This window comes from Bubalus kerabau, chromosome 16 (genome assembly GCF_029407905.1).
Source record: "Bubalus kerabau isolate K-KA32 ecotype Philippines breed swamp buffalo chromosome 16, PCC_UOA_SB_1v2, whole genome shotgun sequence".
In the NCBI taxonomy this organism is placed as follows: Eukaryota; Metazoa; Chordata; class Mammalia; order Artiodactyla; family Bovidae; genus Bubalus; species Bubalus kerabau.
Window position 1 is genome coordinate 56,956,421 of NC_073639.1, and position 24,723 is coordinate 56,981,143.

A 24,723-nucleotide genomic window follows, 5' to 3' on the forward strand; every position below is an offset into this window, starting at 1 on the left:
TTTAGCTCTGTCATTTCTTGGCACAGGCACTGGAATTAGAAGGTTGCTGAAAGCAAAATGCTGCTGTTTTTTTCCCCCTACTGGAGGGGGCTTGGCAGTGCAGCACGAGCGGAGGATAACCAAGGGCTGCAGGGGCAGCAGTGCCGGGGGAGGAGGCTCAGTCTCTGGAACAGCGGCACCCCCGGCTCAGAGCCAAAGCAGCTTCTTCTCTTTTTTTTCCCACTTTATGTGCTGCTGCGGGATCTTAGCTCCCAGATCAAGGATGGGAGCCGAGCCCCCTGCATGGGAAGCACTGAGTCTTCACCACTGGACCGCCAGGGAAGTCCCCAAAGGTAGGTTCTGATGTTAGGCTAATAGCCCCTTCCCTTCAGCTTCTCCGGTGCCCCTTCTTCATCTCCCTTTTGCCTTTCAGTCCTCTTGACACCTTTGTAATCAGTTCCTGACACTCAATCCTTCTCCACTTCAACTATCCAGAGCGGTTTCTGTACATCTGGCTGGCCACTGATGGATACGCACGGCAGCAAAGATGATAGATAGACATATTTACTCGAATGACTATCAGTTAAAAAGACTGATATTCTGGGACTTCTCTGATGGTCCAGTGGTTAGACTTCACCTTCCTATGCAGGTGACACAGGTTTGATCCCTGGTTGGGAAGCTAAGATCCCACATGCCTTGTGGCCAAGAAACCAAAAGATAAAACAGAAACGATAGTGTGACAAGTTCAATAAAGACTTAAAAAAAAAAAGAGAGACTGATATTCTTATTTACATAGGAAGAAAAGGATGTAAGCAGTTGCTTTACTTATTGGGAGAGCAAAATACTTTTCTTCATATAGAGTACAAAAAAACTGAGAGTCTCTACAAGTTATGCACATAACTGGCAAGGAAAAGATTTATTAATTTGGGACATGAGTTGTTTATGAGGCAGTTCTGCTGTTACTAAGCATCTTAGTTATTACTTCTCGGGGAATATTTGACAACAGCTATTGCACACAGATTGCACAATTTAAAAACTGTAATACATAGTGTCAGTTATTAACAGATTCCAAACTTCTTGTTCTTCTTGAAAAAACTTTGATCTATTAGGATCCATTAAACATCTAAATGGGAAGAACACAAGCATTTTTATGAGTGTCAGTGTTTCAAATAGAAAATTGTTTGACAAACTACAGAAAAGACAACTATATTGCTAAAAATCTATGTATGAGGTTATTTTGCACTTTAGACAATTATGATCAGAGAAAAACAGATACATTTTAAGGGCCACAAACTTGTCTCCTGAATCAATACTCTCCCTTTTTGAAAAAGGTAATCTTATGCCATTGATCACAATAGACTGGAAATGAACGAAAGAAGTTACTAATGGATGTTAACAAAATGTAGGCTAAATATTTTAATATGCTTGATCTGGACCAAGGGAAGAAAAAACCACAATAACCTAATTGTGTTTACTAAAACTACCAAAACACGATCAAAATGAAAAATTTTACCTTATACTTAAGTTCAGAACAAGAGTAATAATGATTTATGTGTGGTTTTTATACACAAAAGCATTTGGAAGAATGCACACGAACATGTAAACAGTGATCTTATCTCTGGTTACTGAGATTTCAAGTGTTCAGTTTTTTTGTTATTATTATTTTTTTCTCCTCCAGATTTTTGTTTTTCTATACTGGACATGTATGTCTTAGCTAATTAAAGAAAAAGAAATAAAAGCAATGGAAACTCCAGCACAACATTAACCAATGTGCTTTGAAATTTAGTTTGGTGGCCCAGTGGTTAGGACTTTGCCCTTGCACTGCTGTGGGCCCGGGGTTCAGCCCCTCGGTGGGGAACTAAGATCCCGCAAGCTTCGAGGTGCAGCCAAATAAGTAAATACAATAAACTTGGTTTGTCACCTGCTCCTGTATTAAAAACAAGACCCCACAAGGAGTCGTGATTCTTGAGAGCACCTGAGAGGCTGGGAGGGCCAGATCTGAAAACTGCAGGCCACTCAGGTAGAGCAACTGGCCTGAGGCCACACGGCTGCTTCCTGGCACAAATGAGAGTGGAACCAAGGCCTCTTGATTCTGAGTCTGGGACTCTATCATACAAAATGTGAAGTGTACTGGGACGACCCAGAGGGATGGTATGGGGAGGGAGGAGGGAGGAGGGTTCAGGATGGGGAACACATGTATACCTGTGGCGGATTCATTTTGATATTTGGCAAAACTAATACAATTATGTAAAGTTTAAAAATAAAATAAAATTTAAATAAAAAAAAAAAAAAAAGAAATTTTCACTTTCACCTGCCAAAAAAAACAAAACAAAACAAACAAACAAACAAAAAAACAAAAAGTGAAGTGTGAAAATATAGGCAGTTGCACATAAAAATACATTTATCTTCAGAACAGGCTGGCTCAATATCAAGACCCTAGAAATAGAAATGGTGTCAGGTTAAAACCCAGTAACTTGGGCCAGATTTACCTTCAGAGTTTCACAGGGAGTGGTGCCTGGTGGTATGGGCTTCCCACAATGCTTGTAATATTCAGTTATAAAGACTGACGCGTCATCTAAACTATGAAACCAAAGAGAAGGAGAAGGGCATGAGGAAAATGTGGGGGTGATATGCAGGTCTGCCGTCTTGACTATGGCAGCGGCTTCACAGGCGTACATCAAGATTTATCGCATGACACACCTAAAGCATGTGCAGCGTAGTGTACATATCAACGCTACTGCAAAAATTATTACTTGTTCATAAATGACAACCTGTAATTATGGCTGGATCACAGGTGGTAAACAAGCAGAAAGAGATCCACGGTATGGGACTTCCCTGGTGATCCAGTGGCTTAGACTCCATGCTCCCAATGCAGGGGACCAGGGTTTGATCCCTGGAAAGGGAACTAAGATCCCACATGCTGACTCCGCATGCCACAGCTAAAGATCCTGTATGCTGCAACTAATGGAGAAGGCAATGGCACCCCACTCCAGTACTCTTGCCTGGAGAATCCCATGGACGCAGGAGCCTGGTGGGCTGCCGTCTACGGGGTCGCACAGAGTTGGACACGACTGAAGCGACTTAGCAGTAGCAGCAGCAGCTGCAACTAAGACCCGGTGCAGCCAAATAAAAAAAGAAATAAAAATTTAAAAAAGAAAAGAAAAAGAAATCCATGGCATGCTACTGAGAAAGAGACACTTCCCAGGGATCAGCACAGTTAGACCAAACAAATGTAGGGATGGATCTGGAAACATTTCAGTCCTGACTGAGCTTTCTCTTTTTTCAGTGCCAACTCATTTTGCCCTTCTTTTTAATTTCCAAATCTGCTCCCAACACCATCCCAAGGGATACTATTTCTAAACTTGTGGGTACTGGAAAATTAGATAAGCTTAGCAAAAATGATGTTATATCCAGTTGTCGATGCCTCTAGTCAAGTGTCTAAGGAGTAAAGTTGTAATGTTGGGTTTTAGAGCAGGACTGTGAGATGCTTATTTTGGGATTTCAGACAGCTTGAGTAATTGTCTGATTCTAAGTTCATGTTCCAAGAGACTGGGTTACAAAACAGCTACTTCTGAGTATGTGTTAGCAGTATGGTATGCATAATGTAGTGATGCTACAGTTTAATATTCAGAGCTTTAATTACAACCAAATAGCTTTATAATCATCTGATATCTTCCTCCAAAGTAAAGATAAATTTTAGGATATTCTACATTAAATTGTTTTTTTTACATTAAGTTGTTTTTAAAAAAATTTTATCAACTTACCTTAACTCATCTGCCAAATAGTTTACAAGTTCAGTGATGTTGTTGGTATTCATCATGTGTGATTTCAACACTGGGAAGTATTTTGTCTTTGCCAAAATCCCAAACTCCTTCTTATCTATGATATTTTTCAGCACCAGACTTCTAATCTATAGAATAACAGGTATCATGTTAAATGCCACGCTGTCTCCTTCAATATCAAAGCATTTCTGACAATTAGATGTTAAATTATCACTGCATTGTGACTAAGCCTTCCTTTTGAGGGAGTGGGCTGGGGGTGGGGGGGACTGCTTTGGCCCATTTCAGCATACAGTGAATAAATTAAAAGTTGTTGTTGTTAAGCACTTCAGGATTTTTTTTGAGGAAAATCTGTTCACAGTGACAAGCATTGAAGGATACAGATTTTCCACTGTGCACAGAAGTAGACAGGACACCCAGGGTCTCTGACTTTTAAAAATTTACTGAGGGTTTAATGAAAGTGACGTAATTGTATACATTAACAAACAGATGGAAATGGTAAGCTTTCAGCTTAGTCTTGGTTTGGGGAAAATTGATTACCTCCTAATAACAAATTTTTCATAACAAAAGGGAGAGGAAACTGCCACTTACTTGATGTGAAAACCCTGCCAACTGGCCAGTATTCATATGTTCCTCTAATTGCTGTAAAATGATCTGAGGGTCACACGAGCCCAGAAAATTCTGGAGGAAAAAAAAAAATCAAAATATAATTAATAGAAAAGTATAATCACTACTAATTTCTGTCAAACCTGGAAGGTTTTCATATTTACATTTGAAATATCTTAAAGCGTATCTAGTACTGAAAAAAGACCGCCTCTATAACAACAACAAAATTACTAAAGAAAGGAAAAAGCATTTTACAAATACCTATTTCAACGGCAAAGAGCTGTTTAATAAACATTTTGTCATCCTAAGTGCCAGAAGGAATCTATTTAAATATTAAAACTCTGAAAAGCATCAACAGATGAGTTTAAGACTAGTCAAAAGAGAACAAAGTCAAGGACAGGCACAGATGGCTTTGGAAAAAAAATGAAACGAGTAGAGCATGTGACAAATAAAAAATATGTGTGTTCATTTTATGTAGATCTTTATGAACTGGCTTATCTACCCATGGGGAAATCGTTGTAAAACAGTTCAAAATGCTTTGTTCTATTTATTCTATAGTATAAAGGGGATGGGAGCTATTTTTAAAAGTTCTGTCCTCAGAATGCTCAAGTGCCTTTGTCAGACACCCACACACAACCTGACTTTTCTATTTTCCGCGACTAATCACCAAGTCAAGCTGCACACAAGCCATCTTCCTCTGGTTTGTTTTTGTTGCCACCACCCTCCTTTGGGCACTCACCCCCTCAAGCTTCCCTGGCCTAGTCACGAGGCTGTTGTACGTGCATCAGGTGAGATGAATTTCTATCCAAATGCAAGAGCTTCTTAGGAGTTTTACTTCTTGCTCCCTCTCTCTTCTGATCAAGCCCAAGTGGATTACTTCCCTCTAAACACCGCCTGAGCATTTCACTTTGCATTTGCAGGAAAATTCACTGTTTCCTACTGATAGAAAATAAGGTCCAAACTCCTCTTAAGGCTTTCTAAGATGAGCCTTCATCTATCTTTCAGTCATATCTCCCACTAGACCCCAACACAAACCTTCTATCCTACTCATGCTTTACAGGTTTGAGAAAAGAAAGTGCAATCTTTGGCAGGGGACATGCAATGTGAGACCTTCCACCTCCTTGGCAGCCCCAGATGAGTAATTTGTCAGATACCTTTATTTCCTGGTGCCTTTTTTCTGAGTGGGGCATGAGCATTAGACACGCTAATGCAAAAGCCGGAAGCTCTAACTGGACATATTGTCTGGCCACTCTGATCATGTCGAGGTCATCTGAAACTGGACATCTTCAAGAGAGCACATTAATTAGTTAATAACCTGTCGGATTCAAGTCTATACATGTCGAGCAACAAATACTTAGAAGACTAAAAATCTATGATGTAACTATATGATTTACAGTAGTACAAAAGGTATTCTATATTTACATTAAAACTAGGTACAAATTTTAGAGAATGCATACTGAATATAAGTTCATTAGCTGCACTGCACAAAAAAAGTAGACACTATAAAAATAGAGATATTTTATTTTCAATCAAGTGGTGTGCTTAACTTCCTAGGAAAAAGGCATTACTCATAAGGTACGTTTATTAGAAAGGAATTTTATAAGTAACGAATTTGATTTGGGGGGTAGGAAAAATATTTTACTTACTCTAGAACAGCAATGAGACTCTCACAACAATCTGACAGCTGACTGGGGCTTAAAGGACAAGAGGCTGAAAATAAAAAGCAACAATCACGTGTTTAGGAACCTCCCTGGGGGTCCACCGGTTAAGACTTTGCCTTTCAATGCAGGCGACACAGGTTTGAACCCTGGTTGGGGAGCTAAGATCCCTGCAGGCCTTGTGGCCAAAAACCCAAAACATAAAAAGCAGAAGCAATATTGTAACAAATTCAAGAAAGACTTTAAAAATGGTCCACACTAATAAAAAAAAAAACCACACACACAAAGAAACCAAAACAAACCCAATAATGTGTCTATATACAAAACTATAAAATGCTACTGTCAACATTTCAGGGGACAGAAAAATACCTGAAAGTAGTGGTATCTGAACCACACACTGCCAAGCTCTGCCGAAGTAGGGGACCTGTGGAAACACATGTATCAGAGAACTCATGTCTGGGATCTTATGAACTCTGCTTTGCAGTCACAGAACTATATACATTTAGAGCTTATATTCTTGACGTTAAGACTAAAATCTTAAGTTGCTAGCTCCCTGTTCTAGATCATCAAGATTCTAGAATATTCCTCATACTATATATTTTAGGATATTAACACATAATCCTGGCTGATTTATTATTATTGTTTTTTGCTCTGCAAAATACTCTTATTTATATTTAAAAAAACTGAAATATAGTTGATTTATAATATTAATTTTAGGTATGCAACATTGTGACTCAGTATTTTTACAGATTATCCTCCACTAAAGATTATTATGAGATAATGGTTATAATTCCCTGTGCTATGTAATACGTCCATGCTGTTTATCTGTTTTTGTTTATTTATTTTGGCTGTACTGGGTCTTAGATGCAGCATGAAAGACTGAAGATCTTCACTGTGCGTGTGAACTCTTAGTTGTGGCATTTAGTTCCCTGACCAGGGATTGAACCGAGGCCCCTTGCCTTGGAAGTGCAGCCTTAGCCACTAGATCACCAACGAAGTCCTGCTTATCTGTTTTATACATAGTAGTTCTATCTCTTAGTCCTATATCCTTAATTCGCCACTCCCCGTTTCTCTCTGGTAATCACTTCTTTGTATTCTCTATCTGTGAGTCTGTGAATATACTAAAAGCCACTTAATTGTATACTTTAAAAGGGTAAATTTTATGTGTGAATTATATCTCAATAAAAAAGGCGATCTGTACGTGCTAATAGGAAACAATCTCCAAGATACCATCGTTACATGGAAAAAAACACTTCATCTGGAATGTGATTTAATTTATATGTACAAAAATGAATACACACACACACAATCACACAATATACACACGCACGTATACATACATCTGCTTATATGATAGTAGAAAAACTCTAGAAGAGAACAAAGAAAACTGTCAATAGTAGTCACTCCTGGGGAGATTATGAAGGGAAGTGGTAAAGGAAAATTTTCATGTTTTACTTAGCTTTACTTAGAACATAGTTCTAAATTATTAAACTAAGAATAAAATATATATTTCTGGTGGGCTACGGTCCGTAGGGTCACAAAGAGTCAGAAATGACTGGACTGAAGTGACTCAGCACTCACGTATTATATATTATACGTATTACATATATGTACAGTGATTGTGTATGTGAACAACACGTGAAATTCAGAAAAGATGAATAAGACAGGGTTTCTGACTTTAGGAATCTTCAAAGTCCAAGATGGGCAGTCACATGTGTGATTAAAATAATTTATATCAGGACTTCCCTGGTGTCTGGTGGTTAAGAATCCGCTTTGCAATACAAGGGACAGGGGTTCTATCCCTGATCAGGGAACTAAGATCCCACATGCTGCAGGGTAACTAAGCCCAAATGCCACACTACTCAGCCCAAATGCCGCAACGAAGACCTGATGCAGCCAAATAAATAAGTAAATAAATGTTTTAAAAATAAATAAATTATACCATGACCAGTGTTATAATTGAGCCCATGTGTTTTAAGGGCATAAATGGAGATGTGATTCATGAGGCCTAGGGGACTGGGGGAAGTGATGTCTTGGGGAAGGCAAAGTCCGACCTGAGTATTCCTGGTCCAGGCACCATTTTAATGAAACAGCACCCTGCAGCTTCACTGAGGAACTGACCACTTAATCCAGGGTATCTGTGAGCCACAAGGTCAGTGAGTCTAAAGATTAAATTCTATAAAATTTATTTTAGAAAACTACATACCTGCCACAGAGGATAGATGCTAGAAATGGCTGTTAAAACGTTCCTTAGATAAGGAATCTGAAAAAATGAGACAGAAAAGTTCTGAAGATTACCCAAATGAAAAATTCCAAAGTCCAATCTAGGAGTCTGAAACTTTCACAAAGAATATCAGGAAAATGTATCTTCTCTGGGGGTCACCAGAGAAGTTCACCTATAAATCCACAAACATCAAAAGACGTCAGGGAATCTTCTGTTTGTTTCGAATGAAATTTAGGTCAGTTTTGAGACTGCACTTTCTCTGGCCTCATGCCACATTCTTTAAGTTGGGCATGAACCAAATGAGAGTGGACATTTTCCGCATACATCTGTTCAGTAACAAGTATCAGTGCAAAATGTTTAGGAGATGCTGTGCAAAATCGTTAAAATATACCGCAGTCTAGGGCACTGAGTTTTACTTACCATATTGAAGCCAAGAAGCTTTTGCAAGAGTCCATTCCAAAGCTGCAGGTCATAGATTTTGTATTCTAAACAAAGCTCAGTCACCAACTTTACTGCCTGAAGCAGGGGAAAAAAAATTCATACTGTTTCAAGACACCAGTAAATTCAACCATCTTTGGAAAAGGTAGGATAGCTGAAGACAAAATATGCCTACAGCCAACCTGTGTCTACTGCCTAATTTCAATGAAGACCCTCATCTGTCTAGGGAAAGAAAAAAATAATTATTTTTCTTTCTCGATGTTATGGACTCACAAACAGCATCTCAGGCTCCTTCTCCTCCCCCCTTTGTTTCCTGTGTCCTAGAACAGTTTGCCTGTTGGCCCCATATCCTTCCTGCCCTGGGTTCCAGCTGCCTCAGAGACTGAACTCCCACTGGTAACTAGAAGAAGAGGAACAAAACTTCCTGCACAAGGACAGTCTATCTAGATGAGGACGGACAGGCTTGGGGCGGATTAAAAAAGCGTTCCCCCCCACCACCCTGCCCTGGTAGGAAGGGATGGCTTCAGGCCTTAGGCTTTTGGGAGAGAGGTAAGGCGACTTCCAAGTTGCCATGTCACCTGCCAGGAGAGGAAAACAGGAAAGCTCTCAGAGCAGCAGACCTGTTCAGAAATCAAGGGTTTCTTTGGATCTGTTTTTCAGGGATCTGAGTGGTGGCAGGCAGCATCTGAGACAACGGAGGCTGCCACTGCAGGTATCTTGGTGTACATACCATGGGTTCATGGCTGTGGTTTTTCCAAAGACCCTTAATCATTCCTTCTTTAGGGCTGTTGCAAAATAATTCATAGGTGATGGGGATATTCAGCGCCTCAAACGATGCCAGAAAAGTTATACATTTCAAGTAAGATCTGGAAAACAGAGGCAGGAAATGGGAATCTCTTCACTAGCCACATTTACGTTTAAAATAAAAGCCAACACTTAGAAATATTGGACTGGTCTATTACATGTCTGTTTTAGGCTTCTAAGATATAGTCAAGAAATATTAGAAAGAAATCAACTGGAGGAAAATGAAGAAAACACTCAGTTTCTGAAAGTCTCAAAGATTCGAGAGAAACAAGATGTCCTTCAGGGCCTGTTTCCTCTCTGCCAGAACAAGGACACTCGAGGCAAGAGCACCTTGTTGACACAGCCCCTCTAATGTAATCTTCTGAACTAAGAGGCTTAAAAGTTATGGTTCCAAAGAGTGACCCGTTTTCTATTAATACAATTTTAAAAATTCCACTTACTTCACTTCTTCGATGGATTTTTTGAAGAGAGATTCTATAGTTTCCTTGTCAGCTAAGTAGAGGAGACACTGCAGGGCTCGAGTTCTATGGGCGAAAGTGAGCTGGTGCATCCTGAGCATCTGTAAGACCAAAGAGGTTTCAGAGCTGCACCCGTGGGTTTTAGTTGGGTAACTGAGCTTCAATCTAGGTGACTTGAGCCATGTTGGTTTTTAAAAGATTAAAGCCAGGAATTCTCGGTCAGTCTAGTGGTTACGACTCGGCACTTTCACTGCCCAGGGCTCAGGTTCAATCCCTTGTGGGGGAACTAAGATCCCTCAAGCCATTTGCATGGCCAAATTAGGAAAAAAAAAAAAAAAAAGAAAGAAAGATTAAAGTCTATGTTTGCCCTTGGGGGAGGGGGTTCAGTGGTTCTCAGATTGTGTTCCATGGTCCCCTGCCTGGGGGCTGAAGGGTTCCTCACAGTCTTTCAGAAAGAACAGGGTGAGAACCACTTTCATAATAATACCATGATGGACTCTACCATTTACACTTTGTTAATACCGGTTGGCCAAAAAGTTCAGGTTAGGTTTTTCCCATAAGATAGTTTTTGACCTGTGAACCCAGTATTTGCACTCATGGTGCAAAAGCCCTCGTGGGTAAATGCTCGGAACACCCGACTGCTGTGAGAGCCACCGCATTCTTCACATTTTCAGTATTGAAAACAAGAGAGACGTCCACTTAAGAGGCTTCTTGATGAAGCAGTAAAAATTAATATATAACTGAGTTCACATTTGCATACACATTATTAATTAATCAAAGTGCTTTCATTAATGTCTACGTGACACGACGGGACGTACACATGAACACAACGCGGTGCAAGGATTTTCTCAGGGAAAAGCACTTGTATGACTGAGTTGGGAGCTGAACCTGGTACTTTGTCAAGGAATATCATTTTTACTTACTTGCCAGGATAACTATCAGATAAACTAAGATGCAAGAGAAAGAGGGAGTTCCTTCCTGCTGCTTGTCATCAAGGACAAATGATCAGCATCTTAGCCTTTCCCTCTTTTTTCCTTCTATCCTTTTACCTACATCTTTCCTGTCCCTCAGCTCCAACTGCCTCAGAGAGCACTTTTTTTTTTTGCCCACGTCCTGTGGCTTGTGGGATCTCAGCTCCCTGACCAGAGAGCAAACCTGAGCCTTCAGCAATGAGAGAATGAAGCACTAAGGGAAGTTCCCCAGAGAGCATTCCCATACAGACAGGCCTGAAGGTCAAGGAAGTCACATGCTTTTAGGGATAAGGGGAAGTTCTGACTAGTTAAGAGTTTAGTGGGAGGGGGGTGCGACAGGTCAGGCAGGGCCTGGAGACCAGAGTGGAGACTTCTCTCAGGCCTGCTGGCTGGGGGTCCCTGGTATTAGGAATGTGACTGGGGGCTTCCCTGGTGGCTCCAACAGTAAAGAGTCTGCCTGCAATGTGGGAGACCCGGGTTCGATCCCTGGGTCAGGAAGATCCCCTGGAGAAGGAAATGGCAACCCACTCCAGTATTCTTCTCTGGGAAATCTCATGGACAGAGGAGCCTGGAGGGCTGCAGTCCGTGGAATTGCAAAGAATCAGACACTACTGAGTGACTAACACTGGACCAGGGTGTCAGGAGAGGGAACGTGGATAACCCGTGGGAACTGCCAACACTTGCACCACTCAGTTTGCAAAATAGGATGTTTCTGCAGCCAGCACTAAATGGAGCTCAGCAGACACTACAAACCTCATCTACAGAGTAAGACATAGTTCGAGTAAGTACAGAGAAAGCATTATCTTATTCATCTGTCAATAGTAAATATGCAGGGAAAAAATGTTAAGCTGAAATATGAGATACAAAAATGAGTTTTGACCAAGTTTTTAGAGCTTACGGTTGTGGCTGATGTTGCAAAGATGAACAACATTCTTGAACTATAATCAATTGGACGAGACAGAAGGAGATACAGGACTCTGAAAAAATATTTTTTTATTACATTTAGATTTTAATTTAGTGACTGATTAGCAAAACAAGAGACTTGCTTTATTATCCATAAAAAAACAGCATCAGACAGCCCAAAGAAGGGCTATGGGTCAAGGCCACTGTTTACTTTCCTCTTTAAAGGATGCTTAATCTGTTCTTGGGTTCCTTCACAGCTAAAGAAGATAATAAAGACACAAAAGATAGGCCTCACTCTTTTCATCTAGGAAATGGCTAAGCAACCTCTGATAGTTTAAATCTCTCTGGTTAAGAAATTAATACAAACCATAGCTGCAAAGTACACTGAACACCACTATACATGGAAACTTGTGTTTTAATTCACAGGACCTTGTTAGGGCACATTTTAACCTCGGGACTCAGGGCAGACTGCCTGCCTTCCCCCTGGCTCCCAAGAGAAGGGCAAGACGGATCAGGCAAATTGGAGGAAAAAGGGATAGAGATTCCAGTGGGAAAAGACAGGAAGTTATGAAATTGCCATGATTTACTCTCTGGGATCTCCATCTTGGGAGTTTTCTCTATGAACTATTCCCCCTAAGCCTTTCCGTGTTGGCTGCTTCCTCTTGCTCAGACAAAGGTGTTCTTGCTCTTGAAGGACTAAGCAAGGACGAGGGAGTGCCCAGAGAGAAGGAGAGCCTGGAGGGGGTACTAGACCAGTTCTGCCCAGATCAGGAGAAATCCTTTTCTGGGGTTTATCTTCCTATACCCTCTCTCACTATCGGATCTCCATGACTGATGTAGGGTGTAGAGCTGCATGAGTGACCCGACCTATCGACACTTTTGGCCTATACCAAAATGGCAAGAAGCTGGCATGCATGCCACCACTCCCTCTCTCATGCCTAAGCCAAGCATCATTAATGGATTACCATGTTTTCTGATTTGAGCACGGATAAGTCTGCTCAAGAGAGCAAGCCATTACCAATCAGACTTATAGTATGTGACACCAGTGTGCCTTTCTGGGTCTGTCTTAGGTTAGAAGTGAAAAAGGAATCCTGGTGGCCCATATCTGAACCAGCCTAGCTTGACAGGGACAGAGAACACGTACAAGTCTGGGGTCAGAGTCCTGGCTACACAAGAGTTTTCCTTTGCTCACGGTACATTCTCTGCTAAATGTACAAACTCACAGAGGATTCAGAAACTCTGGATCTTGGTTGTTTCTTTATTTATTTGACTGGAGATATTTAAACACACTCATAGTCATGTGTCAATGAACTGATTCTTCTCAGAGGTTCTGATCCAAGTTATACTAAGAAAGCCTTTTTTAAAACCATTGGTTTTAAAATCATTGGTAAGATTCCTATTGGGCGACAGGATGTAAACAAATATAAGTAAAGGAAGAATACCTTCGTAGTGTTTCATCCTCTTGAAGTTCAAACAATTCTGATGGTGTCTTTGAAAAAGTGGATAAACAAGTTAAAAACAGAAGAAAATTGATTGACTACATAAGCTTATGAAAGTCTATTAAATGAAAAAGTCCAACATGCAAAATTATATTTACAGGAGGGGGTGTGGTACAGTGGCAGAGTACATGCTTAGCGTGCACAAGGCCTGGGGTTCAACTCCCAGCACCTCCATGTTTGATGACAACAAAGAAAAAAAAAGGTTTATAAAACAATTACATTTACAGATAAGAAATTAGTGTAATTCATCACTTGATGAGAAGATTCTTGCTTTAAAAACGGGTTTACTCAAATTCATTCGGTCAACAAATACATGGTGAGTGCCTACCATGCACCAGGCATAATTCTGGGCACATGGGTTCCCTGAGTGAACAAAACAAATATTCCTATCCTCCTGGAGTTTACATTCATTGCATAACTTTTAAAAGGAAAGGACTGTGAATTGTATGAATTGTCCATTAATTCAGTATATATTTATGGGGACTTACACAGAAATGCATTAGGTGCATTAGGTGTATAAATCCAGTTTCTAGTCTCACAGGGATTTCAGTTTAGTGTTCCAGATTTATGCATTAAGTTAAAACATGGGGGTTTGAGTGTCAACCATAGATTCTGTGTGGCCTGGATATGCTTCTAACTCTTCTGTTTCCACTGATACATGGTCCTTGCTCTTGGTAAACACTTAAAAAATACTTATTAAATTGAATTACAAGTGATATAAAAACCATGAGTTGAAAAGCTAATGTCACATCAGTTTTACTACTTGTTTACAAATACATTTTTTTCCAAGGATACCTGCCTAGGTGAACAGAAGAATTACAGAATCTCCTTAAGTAAGTTCTCCCTGAAAACTGAGAACAGTGCAGAAAATTTTGCATTTGGAATGCTGAATCCCATCACAAATTTAGATGTTAATATTATTTCTAAAAAACTGGCATTATGTGTCTCCTTACGTGATACACTGAAGAGAACATATCACCTACAGAATATTGTTGCTAAAAATCCATAACTTGAATCTAATCATGAGAAACATCAGAAACATAAATCCAGAATGAGACATTTTGCAAACCAGAGAGTCTGCACCCTCCAAAAAAGACAAAGTCTCAGCACAGATAAGAGTCAAATAAGAATCATCAATACAAAGGAAGTAAGGGCTATGGGTGGTGCAGGGAGGAATGTGGAGAAGAGCAGGATATTACACTGTTTCAAAACACCTCCCTTAGTAATTACAAAAGGAAATATAGTAACTGTGTCTGAGAGAAATAAACAACAGTGTAACCAAGTTATCTAAATTCACATCCTCTATCTGGGCAAAGAGGCATCATGTGCCTCTAAACCTCATACCCTGGGAAGGACACCCTATCACCCAGGTAACATACTGCCCCAAATGCAAAACTCCAGTCTTATCATGAGAACACAGAAAAGCCCAAGGGGAGGGGCCGCTGACAAAATAACGAGCCTGAACTGTTCAAAAATGTCAGTGTCATGAAAGACAGAAAAGTTGTGGAACTGTTCTAGAGTGAAAGAAATTACAGGCATGACAAATATAACACATAATCCAGGATTAGATCCTGGTCTCAGAGGAGAAAATTACTATAAGGAACATCATTGGCACAACTGGTTAAACTCTAACATGGACCATAAATTCAAGTATACAAACATATACATATATGTATTTTATCAATACTGTATTAAAATTGTGTCTGATTTTTATAATTATACTGTGGTTCAATAAGAGAAAAATCTTTGTTCTTTGAATTACACACCTAATTATTAAGGGTAAAAGGGCATGACACATGGAATTTACTCAAAGGGTTCGGAAAAATGTTATGGGTAAACATATTATAGGGAGAATGACGAAGCAGATGTGGCAAAATGTTTAAAAACTGACAGATCTGGGTGGAGGATACACAGCTAATTCTTTTGTACTATTCTTGCAACTTTTCTGTACCTCTAAAATTATTTCAAAATAAAAAATAATCATATGACCCTAAAGTCTAAGCATAGGCCACTTCTATTATATAACAGTTCATCTGAAATCATCAATTAAAAAGAAGACTGTATCAACTATATTTCAATTAAAAAAATACTGGCAAATGAAAAAAGAAAAGACAGACTAGCTGCAAAATAATATTTAAAGGAAAAGAAAAAGTAAACAACTTCATTAAAACTCATCAGATGACAGAGGTATTAAAATGCTCAAATGTTCCTTCTTCTAAGAGCCTGTGCTTCTAATGAGAAGTCATATCATGGCGAGACAAATAATTACCCTCTTCTTTGAGAAGACACCACTGGCTCATATTCAACAACAGACACCATCCAAGCAAGCACTTACTTCATCAGGTTTGGCGGATGGGCACAGCCATTTTTCCAACAACATGTCCCAGACTTTTTCCAAATTAATTTCATTGACTTCAGCTATTTCTTTAGCAGCTGTGTGAATATCTAAGATAAAGAATTTAAAAAAGAAAAGAAAAAAAGAATTAAAAAAAGAACCCCAAGTTTTCAATGCAAGATACCAGGGAATCAAAAGGGTAATTCTCCTTGGATGGAAAGATACAAAAAGAGTTTTGCCCTCACCAGGATAATCTTTACCACATGAATTCTGAATTCTTTGGTTTATGCTGGGATGTTCGTACAGACTGACAATGAGATGGACTGGTTTTCCGATCACTCTTAAATACTCGGCAGTGTTCAGCTTGTGGGCTATGAGCACAGCTTCCGTGCCTGATCGCCGGTACTGAACATGAAGCTTCTTCAACAGAGCTTCAGCTTTTTCACGTGTCTCATCCTTTTAAAAAATTCCAAGCAAACAGAAACTTGTTTTCTAAATCTTCAGTGAGACTAAGAATCCATCTTTATCAATCAAGGTCCCTTCCTGCCTTAGTTACAACCTCAGTATCTACACCAAGCCTCATCTTCTTTCTCCAGTTTAGGTCCCCAACCCTTGAAAATATCTATCACCAGGGTGGGCTGAAAAGGGATGCTAGAGAGCACAGCTTAAATTAAAAAGAAAGTGGACTCTGACAACCCAGAGAGGTGAGATGAGGGCAGAGGAGGGAGGTTCAAAAAGGAGGGGATATATGTATGCTTGTGGCTGATTCTCACCGTGGTACAGCAGGAACCAACACTGTGTTGTAAAGCAAGTATCGTCCAATTAAAAAGAAGTTTTAAAAAAGAAATAGAAATGTGAACTTAAAAAAAAAAAAAAGCAGAGCCTGTACCCTAATGCTCATAACAGCATTATTTATAATAGCAAAGATACAGAAGCAGCCTAAGTGTCCACTGAGAGATAAACGGCTATAGAAGATATAGTGTGTGGTGTGTGTGTGTGTGTATTTTCCAGGCAAGAGTACTGGAGGTATACATATATATATATAAAGGAATACACTTAGCCATAGAAAGAATGAAATTTTGCCATTTGCAACAACATGGACAGACCTGTAGGGTACTATGCTTAGTGAAATAAGTCAGACAGAGAAAGACAAATATTGTATGATATCATCACTTATCTGTGGAATCTAAAAAATATACATGAGTATATATGCAAAATAGAAATAGACTCACAGATAGAGAAAACAAACTAGTGCTTACCAGTAGGGAGAGGAAAGCTGGGAGGGGTACAAGAATAAGAGGCATGAACTACCATGAATAAAGTAAATAAGCTGCAAGAATATACTGTAGAGCACAGAGAATATAGCCCAATATTTTATAATAACTATGAACAGAGTAAAACCTATGAAGATTTTGAATCAGTATGTTGTACACCTGAAACTAATATTGTAAATCAGCTATACTTCAATTTAAGAAAGAAAGAAAGAGGAGCCTTCCATCTTACAGTTCAGACTCACCTGAGATGGAATATTCTGAAGCCACCTTTCAGCTAAATATAGGCAGAATTTCAAACTGGACATCTTGAAGGAACCTAAAGAGATAAAGAAAAGACTTAAAAGAAAATCATAATCCTTTAAAGACAATGCATTTTAGTCAAATTAGCCAGTTTTAAAACAACAGGAAGGCATACTCACTGTAAAAAAACAATTAAAGCAGGACAGAAGGAGACAAAGCAGGAAGCAGAGTCCACAGAGGGCCATCTCTGCAGCTTCTGTTCCCATTCCCTAGACCTCTACATTCCTCCAGAAGTTCTCTGTGTGCAAGTGTGCACACGTGTGTACAAGCGTTTTATCCCAAATGGGATAAGATCATATATGGAGCATAATCTGCTATTCTCACTTAATATATATCTCGGATATCTTTCCAAATCAGCTACACAGTACTCTATTCTATGAATACTCTTTATATTTTTTAACCAGTTTTTGACAAATGAGCATTTAGAAAAATTACTTATTTTAGACTTGTTACAACTGAAAACATGGCAATAAGTGTTTGTGTACCTGTTTGACCATGAGACAGTGTCTAAGGTTTCGTTACAGAAAGTACGTATGATTGGACATGAGAGGGTATGAGTTTATACTCAAGTTGGGCAGTGTCTCTGGCACTGAGCCCCAAGCAAGCAACACTGCATCTTGCTTAGTTCACTGGTGCCTCTTCTTTTTTAATGTATTTATTTAGCTGCTCCAAGTCTTACTTGTGGCAGGCAGAATCTTTAGTTGCGGTGTTTGAACTCTTAGTTGCAGCATATGGGCTCTTAGTTCCTTGACCAGGGATTGAACCCAGACCCCTTGCCAATGGGAGCACAGTCCTAGCCACTGGACCACCAGGGAAGGCCCCTCACTGGTGCCTCTTTAACATATGACAGTGCTACAAGTGAGGACAGGGGGGCAAATATATTTCTTTACTTTTTAAAAGAAGTTTTTTAGCCATGCCACGCAACACGTGGGATCTTAACTCCCTGACCAGGGACCGAACTCCTCCCGCTGCACTGGAAGCGTGGAATCTTAACCATTGGACTGCCAGTGGAGTCCCATACACTTCTAAGCTATCATACTTCTTCTCCTTAAAAGAAACGGAAGGAAATGAAAGGAGCATCATTTTTTTTTTTTTTTAACAAGTTATGAAAACAACACAGCCAACCATTTGAAGCGCAATTAAAGGAAGAATCCATACCTTCTGGGACATCCTGGGCAAGACTGATGGCGATGGCTACGGCCCACTCTGGGTTAACTATGGACAACAGGTAGGATTCGATGGTTTGAGTGATCTTGGCTATCTCCTTGTTAATCAGTGTTGAGGATTTACCCTGTGTTAACTGCAGGAGCTTGGGCTTCAGCTTTTTTTCAAAAACGTGTTTGGCTGTAGACACATACAGAGTGTCCAAAGAGAACTTCAAAGAAGGGAAAAGTTATATGACTGACTTATATGATCACTTTTACGGGCTTTACATAAATTTTTCTGCAGAGGGGCTGAAAGAATCACAGAACAAAGATACGACTTTCAGTTTTAACCCATTACCTTCATTAATTTGGAAACTAAGAGCAAGGTTGGGAAGGATTCTTCACTGAGTTCTGTAGCTGGAAAGGAAACAAAGATAGTATGATTTACCTACAGAAAAGGTTTTGGCTGTTCAGGACAATTCAAAAGAGGTTAATGAACATACAGAGAATTTTCCAGAAGCTCTGTGCTGTGCCAAAGAATATTAGGTGAAAAGGCAGTCTGGTTTGGGCAGCTGATGGCAAAGTTATGACGTGCTCCAACATATACTGATGTTCTAGGTCCACTGGGGGAGAAATTCTTCTGTATGACTTCAAGTGTTTCAGAAGACTTAGTGCCTGTATTAAAATAAAAAGGTTTTTCCCTATGAGATTAAACTAATTGTTAAGCGTTTTATGTCTAATTCTATACCATCACAGGATTCCTGGGACAGTCTCTCCTCATAAAGATGATCAAAACCTTTTGTAGTTTTACCTTTAAAACTATTATACTATTCTTCTAAACTGTAACTTTTGTGATTATTAAAGAAATTATACTAATTTCCACTGGAAATTAAACCACCGCAATGCTGTTGCTGGTGGGATGTCTTATACTCTAGAGTTCAAAGTTCTCTATACTCTCTTCAAATAGTTTTAGATGTATCTTAAAAATACTCTATTTCACTTTAAGTACATAGGCAGCAGATCTAAAATGAATCCTCTATGTCCTCTCTTAGGGCTTCCGTAGCTTCCCAGGTGGCTCAGTGATAAAGAATGTGCCTGATAATGCAGGAGACATGGGTTTGATCCCTGGGTCAGGAAAATCTGCTGGAGAAGGAAATGGTAAACCACTCTAGTACTCTTGCCTGAAAAATCCCAAGGACAGAGGAGCCTGGTGAGTTACACTACATGGGGTCACAAAAAGTTGGACACGACTGAGCAACTGTGCACACGTGCATCTTCTTTTAAGTTTTTATCTTATATTTTTGGGGCTTGTATAACTTTTTTTTTTTGGCTGTACCTAAAGGCTTGCAAGGAGAAGGCAATGGCAGCCCACTCCAGTACCCTTGCCTGGAAAATCCCATGGATGGAGGAGCCTGGTGGGCTGCAGTCCATGGGGTTGCTAGGAGTCGGACATGACTGAGCAAATTCACTTTCACTTTTCACTTTCGTGCACTGGAGAAGGAAATAGCAGCCCACTCCAGTGTTCTTGCCTGGAGAATCCCAGGGACGGGGGAGCCTGGTGGGCTGCCATCTATGGGGTCGCACAGAGTCAGACACGACTGAAGTGACTTAGCAGCAGCAGCAGCAAAGGCTTGCAGGGTCTTAGCTCCCCAACCAGGAATTGAACCCTGGCAGTGAAAGTGCTGCATCCTAACCATTGGAATGCCTGGGAAATCCTTGGGGCTTGCACTACTTTTTAAATCAACCCATTTTCTTTTGATTTTTAAAAGCTAATTTAAGAAAATATATAAGCTCCTATGACCAAAATATATAAAAGAATAGGAAGTTACTAAAAAAAAGTGTTAGTTGCTCAGTCATGCCCCACTCTTTGAGACCCCGTGAACTGAAGCTCTCGGGCTCCTCTGTCCATGGGACTCTCCAGGCAAGAATACTGGAGTGGGTAGCCATTCCCTTCTCCAGCGAATCTTCCCAACTCAGGGACTGAACCTGCGTCTCCTGCACTACAGGCAGATTCTTTACTATCTGAGTCACCAGGGAGGAAGCCCATTAAGTTACTGCAAGTACTCAAATAGAATTGAGTCCAGGACCTACCTAATATAGAAAGCTAAATCTGATTCTGGGTCTTACATGCTTTGGGATTTTTTTGCCAGATGACAAATATTTTTGCCTTAATTCTTCTATATCAGTCTTTTAGTGGCTTTGTACTTTTGGCGAGTTTTAAATTGCCCCAGTAGAGCAAAAACTGGATTAAGATAGAACATGGAGAGGGGACTTCTCTGGTGGTTAAGACTTTGTACGAGACTCTGTACTTACAATGCAAGGGGTGCAGAGTCAATTCCTGGTTGGGGAACTAAGATCCTACATGCCATGAGGTGTGGCCAAAAAATAAAATAAAATAAGATAAAACATGGAGAATAATAAACTCTTTTTACTCTGTATCCCTTTAAAGAAAAGGAAAGAGTAAAAAAAAAAAATGTACAGTTTCAAGGGGGCTCAGAGAACAGTTCAGAAAGACACTAAATAAGAGTAATTTTTAAAAATGATCTAAATTAAAAACATAATTTTAAAATCTATGATATATTTGTTATACCTGATTAATATTAATGTTGGTTATCTTCTCATCAGCTCTTTCTATGACTTTCAAGACGACTTCAATCATCTCATAGTCATAGGGATCCAACTGCATAAAAACAAAAATGTATCAAAACTGAAGATGTTGCCAGGCTGGTTGATGTTGCCAGTTATGTTCATCGGCACAGATTACAAATATAACACCTCAGTGCCTTACCCTATTAAATTAGATTATTCTTTTAAAAAATGAACTAACATTTTCTCATCTCTAAAATCAACTCTTAGAATAAACACATGTGCTTTAAAACATCTTGAAAGCTCTTTTTTAAAAAAACCTGTATGAGGCAAAGTTGGTTGAATAAAGAAAAATGTTCTTAAGGGACTAAAAACCTAGAAAAATAAACATATCAAAATTTCAAAATTTTATAAGATTTTTAAATTAAAATTCTATTTCTGTCTTTTACGATGAGAAAATTAGAACAGGATAAAACTGACCTTTTTTTGGAAATGACATAATTAAAAGTGTGGGCCTCCAAGTAAAACCTTTTCAAAGGACTTCATTCCAGCTATAATCACATACAAGCTACAAAAACTAGCTGGGTGGTGGTATCCATATATGCTTATAAAAAGAAAGGAAATATTTCCTTTGTTCTGTTTCTGCCCACATACCATTACTTAAAAAAAAACAATTTAAATGGCAACTAAATTCACATGAATAATAACACTGAACAAAGTGAGAAGATGATTTCCATAGTACCTATAAATTTTGAGCTAGCCTATATTATTTTTGGCTGTATTACAGACAAAACTTTAACTGAGGTATTTCTTGTAGGCATATAATTTTATTTCCCCATCCATCCACCTTCATTCCCCCATCAAACTACCCCTTGACCTCAAAGTTCCAATTCTCAGAAGATCCCCTAAAAAAAAAAAACAGACAAGAGCACAAATATGTGTGTATGAAGATATTCCTTGTAACAACTTAGAGTAATTAAAATTTGCAAACAATGTAAAAGTCCATTCATAAAAGCCTGGTTAAACACAGGATGTTACATCCACATAGTGGAATAATAAATATATATCTACCAAAAATGGGAGAGATGTCTATTTATTGACATGTAAAATATGTTAAATGAAAAAAAAAGAGTAAAAGGATAGTATATTTAGTCTAAGATCTAAGATATCTACCGAACTATTAACTTTTTATCTACAGGAGTGGGATTATAGGGAAATTTACTTTTTGATTTATACCCTTCTCTGTAGTTTGATTTTTTTCAAAGAATGTGTGCTATTTTTAAAAGTCTGGAAAAAAAGGGCTCTTATTTTGGGGGGAAAAAGACAGGAAAACTGCTATATTAAATTATAATAAGAATACAGAAATCTAAAATTTTCTGAAAATACTTTACAAAAAAATATAGGACTTACTTTTCCAATTTGTTACCATATATATCTGATTAGTTAAGGGTAGGACGGCTGTTTGAAATGACCCGATGCATTCATTTCACCATTCATCTACCTTATGCAGTATTCCACTAAGACTGATGACCAAATCTTTCGTGCTCGTCAGTAAAGGAACCATTTCGAGGGCTTTGGCCAGGAGTTTGGAACGCTGCTGCTTTGTGGATCCTGTGCTCACGTCTCCCTGGCTCTGGCTGGCATTCGTGTTGTGGAGGAGTGTTTCAATGAACAGCTGAAGGGCCGCATCAGCATCCAGCTGAAACGTGCTGAAATGAGTATTCAGTTACACATGAATCTCCCAGAATGCATGTCTTTCTAGACAGAGCTTCTCGCAGAAAACTCAGGTTTACAAACAACAATTTTAAAGTCATTCCCTGAAATTCTAAAGGTCATCTAAATTTATTCAGTGGGGCTGCCTGAGGCAAAAGTCACTGTCAACCAAAGAAAAATCACCAATGCCATGTGAGCATAAAGACGGTGAAATGAGCTGACAAAGTTAGAGCTCTTTACATTTCACAAAAGAGGTCAATACCAGAAAACAACAGGCAAAAATCTCCCAGTTTCAGTTAAAAAAGAAGAGGGAGTGTGTGTACCTCATTCTGGCTTTGCAGCAGTCCAAACAAGAATGGCAGAGTTTCGTTACATCGGAGTACAGGTAAATCAGAGCTCCTCAGAGCTATGAGTAGCCTCCAGTTCCTGATGTGCAAGTCCAGGAAGGTGACAGCCGAGGACAATACTCCCCACCATCCACAAGGACAAAGAACTAGATCCCTGTCTGGTGAGGAAGGGTGCTCAGCAGTCTCACTATCAAGAACTCAAGATTCCACTCATCTGTCACAAACTGGGTGAGGGTTACGGCATCCATGGTATTTTAGAAATGATCACTTATTATCTGACCCTGCGCAGGGCACCTGAGAGGGGTATGTTCACTCATACGTAAACTGGTTGATAATATACAATAAAAATGAAATGAGATGATGTGTGGAAAACCACTTTGAAACTAATAATGAGCCAACAGATTTAATACCTAAATTTATCAGACAGATAAAACTCAAATGTAAATTACAAATCGTTTGACTGTTCTCATTACACTAAGCTCTATCTATAAATAACATTTAGTCTTAGATTTTTTAAGTTATTTTTTTAAAAAATTCTCCCTAAATCATACTTTCCACCAATTTTAAGATTACTTTGAGCCCCTAAGTTGATCTGATACAAAAGTTTACTCGCTTGGAAGAATATCCCAAGCTTCTCTGATCATGTAAATGGTCTGGATTCTGGAACACATATTAAGACCAGATTCCTGGGCCTCAGATCAGCTGAATCAGAACCAACAGAGGGACCCAGGAATCTATATTTTTAACTAAGGGCCCTAGGTGATGCTTATCATGAGGCAAGCTGCGAAAATACTAAACAGTGAATTTAAAAGGTGATATATAAGAGAATTTAATCTGGTTTGGATTTACTCAGTGTGGGGTTGAGCAAAAGAAAACATCAGAAGTCATGGGTCATGTGTAATAATCATTGTTAATCACTGTGTTCTTTCATTAGGATTACCAGTTTGTTACACTAATAGCAAAAATACCATTGAGATTTAAAGAATTACCTGCAATATTCCAGAATGACGCTTGTGTCCATATCTATATTCTTCACGAGAGCTTTGATGAGGTCTTTCTTGGTGAGAAAATGTTGCCTGAAAACTGGCTGGAAAGAAATCTGGAAATAAAAAGAGCAAAAGAAAAAACCTGCTAAACTGAAATGTATCAGAATAAGGGTACCATCGTGTCGTGCCCTTTCACTGTCCACTTTTATAGAGAAACATTTTTCTATAGCTCCTTCAACTTTTACATTACTCAAGTTGAGCATCACTCTGAAATTTCAGGTCCAAAATCTCAGTCATACTAACCCCTGGCAATTCAGCACTAAAGTATGGCAGTTGGCAACAAACAGTCCCATTCTGGAATAGGAATGAGGGTTCAAAATACATATTCAAAATATATTCTACAGTGGTTTCATTCCTGATAAGCCAACTATCTGCAAATAAAATAAAATGCTTTACATTCATAGTAAAGAAAACAGGATTTTGTTTTTGCAAATTGAAAAACAAGGGCCACTTACTACTCCCTGGGAGGAGTTGCTGAAGCTTAGTATACCTGTATTTACATTTACATATATTATCTTTAACCTACCAACACACAATAAAGTATGAGGTTAAAGGGCAGGCCTGGAATAGCTTTAAATGTCAATTAATACTAGATACATTCCTAATGAGAAGGCTTAGTAGATGAAATATCAAGCTTCTAATTTACTTAAAAATAGAG

General features: G+C 39.1%; 1 protein-coding gene and 1 long non-coding RNA gene across 4 annotated transcripts in view; one reads left to right on the forward strand and one right to left on the reverse strand.

Annotated features, from left to right (window-relative positions):
* Window positions 1–228: 228 nt before the first annotated feature.
* Window positions 229–19,469, forward strand: LOC129630255 (uncharacterized). The gene is made up of 3 exons (XR_008703622.1): window positions 229–332; window positions 18,332–18,456; window positions 19,426–19,469. It is a non-coding gene; the product is annotated as an uncharacterized LOC129630255 (long non-coding RNA).
* KNTC1 (kinetochore associated 1) overlaps window positions 868–24,723 on the reverse strand; it is a 69,522-nt gene continuing 45,666 nt past the window's right edge. For all 3 annotated transcript variants that reach the window (XM_055550767.1, XM_055550766.1, XM_055550765.1), the window contains 22 exons: window positions 24,009–24,118; window positions 22,461–22,668; window positions 20,964–21,053; window positions 18,877–19,048; window positions 18,732–18,790; window positions 18,387–18,603; window positions 17,171–17,244; window positions 15,900–16,110; window positions 15,655–15,764; window positions 13,263–13,309; window positions 11,816–11,894; window positions 9,929–10,047; window positions 9,415–9,550; window positions 8,667–8,762; window positions 8,229–8,285; window positions 6,392–6,446; window positions 6,011–6,074; window positions 5,519–5,648; window positions 4,350–4,439; window positions 3,744–3,889; window positions 2,469–2,559; window positions 868–1,102 (listed from right to left, as the gene is read on the reverse strand). In XM_055550767.1, the coding sequence (XP_055406742.1) occupies window positions 1,085–1,102; window positions 2,469–2,559; window positions 3,744–3,889; window positions 4,350–4,439; window positions 5,519–5,648; window positions 6,011–6,074; window positions 6,392–6,446; window positions 8,229–8,285; window positions 8,667–8,762; window positions 9,415–9,550; window positions 9,929–10,047; window positions 11,816–11,894; window positions 13,263–13,309; window positions 15,655–15,764; window positions 15,900–16,110; window positions 17,171–17,244; window positions 18,387–18,603; window positions 18,732–18,790; window positions 18,877–19,048; window positions 20,964–21,053; window positions 22,461–22,668; window positions 24,009–24,118 (2,379 nt within the window). In that variant the 3' untranslated portion in view covers window positions 868–1,084. The remainder of the gene's footprint in view (window positions 1,103–2,468; window positions 2,560–3,743; window positions 3,890–4,349; window positions 4,440–5,518; window positions 5,649–6,010; window positions 6,075–6,391; window positions 6,447–8,228; window positions 8,286–8,666; window positions 8,763–9,414; window positions 9,551–9,928; window positions 10,048–11,815; window positions 11,895–13,262; window positions 13,310–15,654; window positions 15,765–15,899; window positions 16,111–17,170; window positions 17,245–18,386; window positions 18,604–18,731; window positions 18,791–18,876; window positions 19,049–20,963; window positions 21,054–22,460; window positions 22,669–24,008; window positions 24,119–24,723) is intronic.